The sequence below is a fragment of the Monodelphis domestica genome, chromosome 2 (assembly GCF_027887165.1).
Source record: "Monodelphis domestica isolate mMonDom1 chromosome 2, mMonDom1.pri, whole genome shotgun sequence".
Taxonomy (NCBI): domain Eukaryota; kingdom Metazoa; phylum Chordata; class Mammalia; order Didelphimorphia; family Didelphidae; genus Monodelphis; species Monodelphis domestica.
In genome coordinates this window covers 452,546,628-452,558,710 of record NC_077228.1, presented here as the reverse complement: position 1 = coordinate 452,558,710, position 12,083 = coordinate 452,546,628, and the positions used below count along the sequence as shown (strand labels likewise).

General features: G+C 38.5%; 1 protein-coding gene across 1 annotated transcript in view; it reads right to left on the bottom strand.

Annotated features, from left to right (window-relative positions):
* The window catches only part of KIF25 (kinesin family member 25), a 134,388-nt gene extending 123,069 nt beyond the window's left edge, over positions 1 to 11,319 (bottom strand). Inside the window, exon 1 of the mRNA XM_007484911.3 lies at positions 11,138 to 11,319. Coding sequence (XP_007484973.2) covers positions 11,138 to 11,209 — 72 coding nt within the window. The 5' untranslated portion in view covers positions 11,210 to 11,319. The remainder of the gene's footprint in view (positions 1 to 11,137) is intronic.
* Positions 11,320 to 12,083: the final 764 nt, after the last annotated feature.

Here is a 12,083-nt window from a genome sequence, read left to right as displayed (position 1 = left end):
TTAGGAATTCTAATCAATGTAATGACCAACTTCAATTCCAGAGGACTAACTAACACTGAAACATCCTACCTGCCTCCTGGTAGAGAAGTAAAGGATTCAGAGTGCAGAATGAGTCAGATATTTTTCTTGGATATGGCTAATGCATAAATTTGTTTTGCTTGACTACATGTTTGTTTTTCTTTTATTCCTACTGCTGTGGGGGTGGGGGTGGGAAGAGAAAGAGAGGGAGAATTTTTGAGCAAAATAATCATCTGATTTGAGCTTAACTTTAAGATTAATAATGCAACATTGTATAGAATTTACTGGGAAGAAGGAAACCTGTTAGATTATTCTAAGTGAAAGGTTGTAGTTCAGTCGTTTTCAGTAGTGTTTGACTCTTTGGGATCCCATTTGGGGGTTTTCTTGGTGATGATACTGGAGAGGTTTGCCATTTCCTTCCCCAGCTCATTGTAGAGATGAGGAAACCGAGGTCAATGGGGTTAAGAGACTTACCCAGGGTCACACAACCAGTAAATGTCTGAGGTTGTATTTTAATTAAAATCTCTTTAACTCTAGGCTCTGCATTCTATCCACTGTATCACCAGCTGCCCTTATAGTGGGAATAAACAAGGAGGAAATTGTTTGAAGAGACACCATAGAAATAAAAATATGAAAACTTAGAAACTAGATATAGCTGGATAGCTTCTGGGATATGGGAAAATCAATAATGAGGTTTCTAACCTAGGCAAATGAGCAAGGGTGGTGAAATTAAGAGATAGGGGAAAAGGCAGTCAGGTGGCTCAGTGAATAGAGAACCAGGGTTAGAGACAGAAGGTCCAGGGTTCAAATCTTACCTCAGACATTTCTTAGCTATGTGATTCTGAGGAAGTCACTTAACACACACCCCCATTGCCTAGCCTTTACTGCTCTTCTACCTTAGAATCAGTATTGATTCTAAGATGAAAGGTAAGGGTTTAAGAGAGACAGAGACAGAGAGTCAGAGAGAGAGAGAGAGAGAGAGAGAGAGAGAGATAGGAAAGAGAAGAGGAGTAGGTAGTTTGGCAGAGAAAGTACTGGTTTTAATTTATAGTCATATTGTATTTGTGATATCCAAATGAAGATTTCCAAAAGGGTAGCTACAAGAACAAGGGCTAATTTGGAAGAAGCAGATGGAGATAAAGGAAAGGGAATAAGTATCTGTATGACATTGTACTAAGCACTTTACAAATATTATATCTTTTAATCCTTGCAACCCCCCTTGCAAGGTAGGTGTTGTTAATATCCCTGTTTTACAGATGAAGAAATTGAGGCAAACAAAGATTAAATTATTTGTTCAGGGTCACGTAGCTAGGAAGTGTCTGAGGCTGGATTTGAACTCATATCTTCTTGATTTCAGGTCCAGGGTGTTAGCTGCTGAACTACTTAGTTGCCTCAAGTAGATTGAGGTAGATCTGAGAACTCTAAAATGTTGATTTCTGGGTTCCTTCAAGAGACACAAATATACATTCACAAGGAACTTGTAAGTGCTAAAGAGGAAGTAATATTATAAGCTTGGGATGCCCTTTTCAAAAGATGGCAAGGTAGCTCAGTAGATTGATAGCTACGTCTGGAGACAAGAGGTCCTGATTTCAAATTTGATCTCAGACACTACCTAGCTTTGTGACCTTGGGCAAGTCACTTAACTCCAACTGCCTAACCAATGCCACTTTTCTGCCTGGAAACTGATAGTATGGATTTTAAGACAGAAGGTAAGAGTTTAAAAAAGAAGAATTTGGCATTAAAGTGTCCTTTCTCCAGCAGCTGCCACTATCTTATGGCAAAATAGAGTGAGGTCAATCAAAGTTTGGGACTATCTTTTTCATGGGCAAGAGTTTACCACAACTATAATACAAAAGTAAAATAAAAGCTACATATCGACTGGGTATAATTATAGACTATTATTATTTAATATTATTTATTTATAACTTATTATGATTATCTATTATAAATATAAATAATGTTGTTATTTATATTATTATTTAAACCTAATAAACACTAAACAACGATTATTTAAATGGTGATGGGAAGAGAGAAGAAAGGAGGAAGGTTGTGAAAAGTTAGTCTCGGTAGTGTAACTCTATCTCGACTAGTATACAATCTAGAATGTGTACACTATATTGAGGTGAGATTGCTGAGTGTAGGATGCTCAAGGAATTTCTCATTTCTGTACTGACTGATAAAGGCTGACAAATTTTCAAAGGACTATCACTTGGGATGCTGTTTCCCATGGCTCCTATATGGGGAAAGTACATTTCTTGGAATATTCACTAAAGGCTCTACAGAACTCCCAATTTTGTCTTTTAAGTGACCGGAAATTCTCATTTAAAATGTTCTCATTCTAATTCTAATTCTAAGAAAAAATTCTAATTAAAAATGAAAAAGGAAAAAAGAAAAGTTAGCACTGAAGAAAGAAAGATGGTAGCTGATGAGGTGGGGGGGTAGTGAGGGAGGGTGAGAAAGAGGAGGTAGAAAAGAGACTGAGGGAAGCAAATTAACTGTAATAAAAATGGCTGGCATTTATATACAGTTGTGTATTATTAAATTTACAAAGTATTTTACATATACTGATGGGTTTTTGTTTGTTTGCAGGATGCCAAACATAATGTCGGGTTATTTGAAACCAGAAGGGAATGTGGAAATTATCGTTTCTAAAATCTATGCTTTATATGCAAAGAATCTGAGGCTGAGAGGGGGTCAGTAGTCCCATAAGGACCCATTAGTAGGGAAGTGTTCAACTCCATAGTTAATGATGGTGAAAGAAGAAGCTAGGAATAGAAGACATGGGACACCTCACATCCCTCTTCTTGAGGATAGGTGCTCTGTGAATGTTGTAAGAATGGGTTAGAAAGAAAGATTTGTTATTTTGGGGGGGGTAATGGGGGGTAGGAACAGTAGTTAGCTAGGATTCAATTTTAGTAAACATAGGTAATCCCAGTGCAACTTTGGGAAAGGCTGCACAAGACAAAAAAATCCTACCATGCACCCATCCTTACAATGACTAGCTCCTTCCTCTGCTAAACAAGTGAGAAATCACACAAGCAGATACCCTACAAGATTAAGTTTTCTGTCCCCAGAGAAAGTCTGAAAGGTATACACTTATACACTACTTTATCTTAAAAACTACTGGACATAACTAACTTAGAGGCTTCAATGTGACATGTTGAACAAACATAAAATAGCCTTATCTGCTTTTGGACTCTAATTCAGCAGAAAATTTGATCTGTAAGAAACATACAAAGGAAATGAAAGACTAATGGTGAGCAACCCAAAAGGTCAAAGTATTTGATTTTGGCATGGGAAAATGTCATCTATAGCCTCTGGGAATGACATCATTGGCTGAGTAATTTGAAGGGGCAGGTATGGAGGGAAAACCTCAAGGCTGGGAGAATGGAATGGAATGAGCCAAAATGGTAGTGGAATAGACCAGGAGAAGGGATGGTGGAATGGCTATCTCATATCAATGAGGAACGAGTAAAGGAACTGCCATGGAGAAGGGGATGAGGGGGTGGAGGGCTGGGAATTCTTGAACCCCACTCTTATCAGACCTGGGATAAATAGAGAACTACATACAAAATTAGAAGAGTGAAAATTTTCTTAAGTATTGATTTACTGGAGGGAAGGTGGAAGGGATGAGGGAGGAATTTGGGGTGACTGAAGGAATAAAAGAAGGAAAGGTAGATTTATAGAAAGGACAAGGAGATAAGAAAAGGGAAGGAAGAAAAGAAGGAAGGAAGGAAGGAAGAAAGGAAAGAAGGAAGGAAGGAAGCAAGGAAGCAAGGAAGGAAAGAAAGAAAGAAGGAAGGAAGGAATACCTAGAGGATAGTGTATATCAAGGAGGGGGGTAAGGTGAAGAGATAAGGGAATTAAGAAGTAGATGAGCAAAGTTGGGAGATAAAAAGGGAATTTTGGAAAGGGAGTATAGAATAAGAATTTAAAATTAAGGGGGAAGGGATAAAAGAGTTAACTTTGGAAAGATGAAACAATTTGGAACTGAAAGGGCAAGGGGAAAGGATAAAGGAGGATTGGGGGAAAGGATGTGAATAGGAGAGGTACTGGTCAAAAAAATGAGACATCTGATAAGAGATGTGATGGAAAGAAAGGAAGAGGGGGACAAACTTGAGGAGGAATGTAATGGATGGAAATACACAATTAGTAACTATGAAACTGAGCACAATGGGAGTAATTCATGCACAGAAAGAAAATGAATAATAGAAAGCATAAAAAAGCACCTGACAAGTGTGAAGATTAAAATTAACTCTCCCCTGATTATAACAATGAAAATACTTAACTCTCCCCTGATTGTGAAGATTTAAATTGTAATCCCTGCCTATTTTTAGAACACCCTACTTAAAGTTGAGTATGAAGATCTGCCCATTTTAGATTTAATCACCAAAGGTGCAAACATCCCAAATCACACTTGAGTGGGGGAGCTCTGTTACCCACATGTGAGATAGTGGGTGATGTAAACCTTAAAATTTCTTAGACTTATGAATGTTGGAAATTTCCCCACTGGGAAATTTCATACTTGAAAAAATTTCCTACTGATAGTAAGAACTCTATTGGAATATGAAACTCCTTGGCATGGGAGGATCCTTCTCCTCCCTACTTAAGACTACTTTAGGACAGAAACCTTTTGCTAAACAATGGAAAGGGCTTTGACCTATGCTTAAGCATAGAACAGGAAGTTCTTTGAGTCATGATTGATTTTAGAATTGATACAATAGAGATACTTGGAATGACAGAACCAGGTCTTGGAAACTACAATCTCCACCCTACTCAGAGTAACAGGATTTAGGAAGGGCTGCAGCAAAGATCAAGATTTAATTATTTGAGAGTATGACCTTCAACAGACATGTGCAAAGGAGAGACCTCTGGGCAGTCCTGGGTTAAGCTAGAGCCACCATTGACACAGGGGAGACATCGATAGTGATTGGTAAATGTGAGAACTGAGGGGAGGGAACTTAGATTGTTTGCTTAAAGATAGCGGGGTCTGAGGACTGAAGGGGGGAGATGCTCTGAAGGAGGTCTGAGAGGAGAGAGGTGGACCTGAGACCCTGTTTCCTGGTGAGGCTGATAAAGACTCTGCTGACTGGACTCACACTTGGTGGGTGAAAAGTTGACTCTTAACTGCTGGATTGTCTGAAGAAACTAGCCTCAGGAGAGACCTATCCTTTTGAGAGAGGCTCCTTTCCTCCCAGGTCTGGCTCGTGGCTGAGGCCCCTCTGGCTAAGTACTAATTAGCCCTGCCTGGGTTAAGCCTGGGGCTGGAGATAAATTACTTAGTTATCCTCTCTCTGATTTCTTTCTTCTCTTTTTCTACATTTTGCAAATAACATGAAAATAAAATCTCTTTGGAATTAATTAAATTCCTTACAACCACACTCATAAAATATAAAGTCCAACCCGTTTAAAATTAACCCCTTTTCCCCCTTACACAAGATATTGTCTACAAGAAACACAATGAAAATGTGAAAGCATGAAAGCAAGGGCAGAATATTCTATGATTCAGCTGACCCAGAGAAAGCAGAGGTAGCAGTTGTGATCTCTGACAGAGTTTGGTCTAAAATGAATATAACTGAAAAGGATGAACAGAGTAACTATATAACGTTGAGGGAGCAGGGGTACTATGGATAATGAAGCATTACCAATATTGGACCTATATGTACCACATGTTATAGCAGCCAGAATTTTAAAGAAAAACTAATTTAGACGCAGATAGAAATAGATTAATAAATAATAATTGCAGTGGGTTTTAATTTTCCCCTCTCAGAACTAGATAAATTTAACCAAAAAAAAAAAGGAACGAAACAAGGTAATGAGATGAATAGAACCGTACATAAGTATAAATAGATATCTGGAGATCCTGCGCACACACACACCTGTATGAAGTTAGTTGTACATCTAAGCCTGAGTATGCATATAATTCAAACATAGTTTCTATAAGGACAACATTGGCTTAGAGAGCATAAATATTTTGAAAAATTCTTACTCTAATACTATGTAGGTAATCCTGCCTTCCGGGGGGGTTGTGGCACTGGAACAAAAGTTCCACTGGGAATGACCAAGCTGGAAAGACTTGTTTTGGAAAGAGTATGGTCCTGGCAACAGATTGTCTCCACTGCTTAAGGACTGATCTAGAAAAATATGGTCCTGTTAACATATGTTAATTAAGAACCAGACAGACTCAAGTGATTAAATTAAATGTTGATAGGAACACAGAGAAACAAGCCTAATATTACATTGACAGAGCAGCTGTGGTTTTATTTTTTCTTTTAGAAAACCCGAGGGGGCAGGAACTAGAAGATGGCAACATAGAGGCAGTGAAAGTTCAGACCTCTGGAAACCCTTCCTAACTGATTATAAACCAAATGCTCCTAGGGGACTGTAAACCAAACCTAACAAAAGGACAGAGCTAAGGAACCCTCCGGCAGGACTCAACTTAAAAGGTACACCCTCCAAGAAAAGCCCGAATCGAGAACACTCGGATTTAAGGGGAAGGAAGAAGGAAGGTCCCAGGACCCCTCCCCCACCCACAGTACTGAGCCTCCAGCAGTGACTGGAATCTCTGGGCAGGCAAAGGCACTGGTCTGGAGGGAGTACCTTGTGGGCAAAGCAGTGCCAAGCTCAGGGCTCCGAATATGGGCGGCTAGGAGGCAGCTTGAGGAGAAGCACAGAGAACGCAGCCTAGTCACAGCAACAAGGATGCCCATTATCACCTCTATTATTTAACATTGTACTAGAAACACTAGCAATAGCAATTAGAGAAGAAAAAGAAGTTGAAGTTATTAAAATAGGCAATAAGGAGTCCTAGATATCACTCATTGCAGATGATATGATGGTCTACTTAAAGAATCCTAGAGAATCAACTAAAAAGCTAGTCAAAATAATCAACAACTTTAGCAAAGTTGCAGGATACAAAATAAATCCACATAAGTCATCAGCATTTCTATATATTTCCAACACATCTCAGCAGCAAGAATTAGAAAGAGAAATTCCATTTAAAATCTCCCTAGACAATATAAAATATTTAGGAATCTATCTGCCAAGACAAACACAGGAACTATATGAACACAACTACAAAACACTCTCCACACAATTAAAACTATATCTAAACAATTGGAGAAACATGGATTGCACATGGGTAGGACAAGCTAACATAATAAAAATGACCATACTACCTAAATTAATTTACTTATTTAGTGCCATACCCATTGAACTACCAAAAACCTTTTTTTACTGAATTAGAAAAAAACATAATAGTTCATTTGGAAGAACAAAAGATCATGTATATCAAGGGAAATCATAAAAAAAAATGTGGAAGGAGGATTTGCAGTCTCAGATCCCAAACTATACTATAAAGCAGTGGTCATCAAAACAATATGGTACTGGCTAAGAGACAAGAAAGGAGGATCAGTGGAATAGACTTGGGGTAAGTGACCTCAGCAAGATTGTCTATGATAGGCCCAAAGATCCTAGCTTTTGGGACCAAAATCCACTATTTGATAAAAATTGCTGGGAAAATTAGAAGACAGTATGGGAGAGATTACGTTTGGATCAACAATTATATCCCACATCAAGATAAACTCAGATGGGTGAATGACTTGAATATAAATAAGGAAACTATAAGCAAATTAGGTGAACACAGAATAGTATACATGTCAGTCCTGTGGGAAGGGAAAGACTTTAAAACCAAGAATGAGCTAGAAAAAAATCACAAAATGTAAAATCAATAATTTTGATTACATCAAATCAAAAAGGTTTTGTACAAAAAAAAACCAATGCAACCAAAATTAGAAGGGAAGCAACAAATTGGGAAACAATCTTCATACCAAAAACCTCTGACTAAGATCTAATTACTCAAATGTATAAAGAGCTAAACCAATTGTACAAAAAATGAAGCCATTCTCCAATTGATAAATGAGCAAGGGACATGAATAGGTGATTTTCCATTAAAGAAATCAAAACTATTAATAAGCACATGAAAAAGTGTTCTAAATCTCTTATAATCAGAGAGATGCAAATCAAAACAACTCTGAGGTATCACCTCACACCTAGCAGATTGGCTAACATGACAGCAAAGGAAAGTAATGAATGCTAGAGGGGATGTGGCAAAGTCAGGACATTAATGCATTGCCGGTGGAGTTGTGAATTAGTCCAATCATTCTGGAGGGTAATCTGGAACTATGCCCAAAGGGCGATAAAAGACTGTCTACCCTTCTGATCCAGCCATAGCACTGCTGGGTTTGTACCCCAAAGAGATAATAAAGAAAAAGACTTGTACAAGAATATTCATAGCTGCACTCTTTGTGGAGACAAAAAAATTGGAAAATGAAGGGATGCTATTCAATTGGGGAATGGCTGAACAAACTGTTGTATATGTTGGTGATGGAATACTATTGTGCTAAAAGGAATAATAAAGTGGAGGAATTCCATGGAGACTGGAACAACCTCCAGGAAGTGATGCAGAGTGAGAGGAGCAGAACCAGGAGAACATTGTACACAGAGACTGATGCACTGTGGTACAATCAAATGTAATGGACTTCTCCATTAGTGGCAATGCAGTGATCCTGAACAACTCAAAGGGATTTATGAGAAAGAACACTAACCACATTCAGAGGAAACACTGTGGGAGCAGAAACACAGAAGAAAAACAACTGCTTGATTACATGGGTCGAGGGGATATGGTTGGGGACGTAGATTCTAAATGATCATCCCAGTACAAACACCAACAACTTGGAAATGGGTTCTGATCAAGGACAAAAGTAATACCCAATGAAATTGCGCATTGATTGTAGGGAGGGTGGAAAAGAATAGGATTCTTATAACCAAGGAATAATGTTCTAAATTGACTAAAGAATTAAAAAGAAAAAAAAAAGAAAACCAGAGGGGCATCTGGGTAGCTTAGTGGATTGAAAGCCAGACATAGAGATGGGAGGTCCTGGGTTCAAATTTAGCCTCAGACACTTTCTAGCTGTGTGACCCTGAGCAAATCACTTAATCCCTATTGCCTAGTCCTTACCACTCTTCTGCCTTAGAACCAATACACAGTATTGATTCTAAGGAAAAAAGTAAGGGTTTAAAAAAACAACAAACATTAGGAAATATCCATTAAGAACTATAAAGTTGTTTATGTTTATTGACCTAGAGATTTCATTTCTAAGGATAAATTGCCCAAGGGCATTGTTGAGACGTAAAAAGCTGTGTGTATGCATGAAAATATTCATGGAAGCTTTATTTGTTATGGAAAATAACTGGAAATAACACAAATGCAATGAATGAAAGAAATGAATGAATCAACTGCAATATTTGAATGTAATGGATTGTATCATATTAGAAATGATATATGTTGTTTATGTAAATAAAAATAAGGGAAGTATATGAAGAGACAAAAAAAAAGAAGAAAAGAGAATGAGGATAATGCATACCATAATTACAACAGCCACAAAATCAAGAGAAAAAATGATCCAAGTAAAACAAATACAAAGCAACTCAAAAGCAGATATTCATATTAGTATATATATATATATATTTAAAGAAATTATAAACAATATGGAGTTTGGGATTTTGCACTTGATTTTTTAAACATTTGTTCAATTAAATATTTTTTGGTGGTTACTGAGTACATAATAAATTCTTTTTTAAATTAAAAAGAATATTCTGGGACTCAAACGAGGTCCCTTTTTTTCTCTACAATTTCACCCTGGGAGGCTGCTTACCTTGATTTCATCTGGGGAGTGGAAGCTAATAATAAAAATACTCAATATTTATATATGACCTTAGGGTCTCCAAAATAATATATGTATGTGTATAATATTCATAATTATACATAGTATATACACATGTGTGCATAAATCTATGTAAATTATGTATTACATCATTTACAAATTTTATATATGTATATATGTACATACATATGTGCATCTATGTGACTATTTGTCTATTTATCTGTCTATCTACCCATCTATCTATCTATCTGCCTATCTGTCTATTCATCTGGCTATCTGGCTATCTATCGAGATCTCTATCATTTATCTCTCTATCCATCTGTCTATCTCTTTATCTATCTATCCATCTATCTGTCTATCTCTTTATCTATCTGTCTGCCTATTTGTGTGTATCTATCTATATGTATCTATCCATCCATCCATCTACCTACTTATCTATGTGTGTATCTATCTCTCCATCCATCCATGTATGTATGTATGTGTGTATCTTTATCTGTCTGTCTGTCTCTCTATCCCTCTATCCCTCTATCTATCTATCTATCTGTCTGTCTGTCTGTCTGTCTGTCTGTCTGTCTGGCTGGCTGTCTGGCTGTCTGTCTGTCTGTCTGTCTGTCTGGCTGCCTGTCTGTCTATCTATCTATCTACTTCTATATGTGTGGTGGAAACTAGCTACCAGTTTAAACCCTGGCTGCCACTTCCAGCTTTTTGAGTGAGCAAATACCATAGGTTCTCACATGTGAAACAAAAAAGCCTCCTCTACTTACCTGCTTTTTAAACCCTAAGGGATTAAATACTTGTTATGATGCCAGCGACAGCACTTAGTATAGAGCTCTGAGTTTTGCAAAGCACTTTTACCAATCCATGACCTGAGCTTAAATGTCAGAGAGGATGCTCTCTGTGTGACTTAGGCTTCAGCTCTTTGGACGTCCTCTATCTGAACTACAAAATGCGCACACTGCGGTGATCTGGGATCCTGGACGAGCGCATATCTATCATCCTGTGACCCTTGGCCCGAGCTAAACAAACACACTGAGACACACAGACTCCAAAACTAACAGGCTCCAAATCGAGACCCAAAGTGTCCAGAAATAAATCCTTCAAAGCCTTACTGGCGAGTTCTACTCCTGGCACTGCCATTTAGAAGCTGAATGACACTGGGTGAGTCACTTGCAGGGATTTCTCTGGGCTCAGTGTCTTCCTCTGTAAAACAAAGGGGATAAACTCAACACCCTCTTACATTCTAAGGTTCTAAGCCTGAAGAGAGCTCCGAGGCTCTTGCAGTCGGGAACCACGTCTGGATCAGGCGCACCTCCCCGACACCTGGCAAGGGGCAAAGGTCCCACCCACCCGCTGGCCCTCGGAGATTGACCACTGAGAAGCTCTCCTAGACTCACTCGAACTTGACCCTTTAATTGCTGAATCCGCTGGTCAGTGACGAAATTCCAGTTAAAGGTCTTCACGGGCATAACGAGTCCCCTGCGTCGTCTAGCTTCCTCTGAAACTGACTCCAGGGTTCAGTGGGGACGTTCGGAAGTGCCAGCCCGGGCGCGTTCCGACCACCTCGAGGATGCTTCCGAGCCCCGCGCCCCACTCCCCCTCGACCCTCCACCTCCTTAAAAAAATTCAGAAGACTTATTTTTTAAGGGAACAAAATCATTCAAACCCGATGGGCGTGCACCTTAAAAATCTGTCGTCATCGAACACTAGAACTCGAATTTGAGAGGTTGCCAGAGGTGTGTTTGAACTCTTGGGGTCAAGTTCTGTCCAGTTATTTTTCCATGACAAATAAAGCTTCCATAATGTCCCATTTGGGCTTTTCTTGGCAAAGATACTGGAATGGTTTGCCATTTCCTTCTCCAGCTCATTTTACAGATGAGAAAACTGAGGCAAACAGGGTTAAATGACTTGCCCAGAGTCACATACATTGTGCCTGAGGCTAGATTTGAAGTCTCAGTCTTTATAAGGCTCCAGGGTGGCACTCTAGCTATTCTGCCACCTCGCTGCCCACAAGAACATTATGGAAGTGCGTTGATTTTGTCTGGGCAGAGCGTTTCTGTATCACCTAGTCACAGTTATATATTTTATCCTTTGTAATTATTTAAGAATGCATTTCCTACCTCTAGCTGTATAAGAAATCTTTTCTCCTAAAATTTTTAATAGCATAAACTTTAAGATCACATACCCATTCAGAATGTATTGTGGAAAATGGCATATAATGTTGATCTTAGCCTAATTTCAGCAAACTGCTTTCCAATTTTCCCAACATTTTTAAAAAATCAAATGATTTATTTCCTAGGCAATTTGTTTTCTACTTCATTAAACACTGGGTTATTGAGTTCA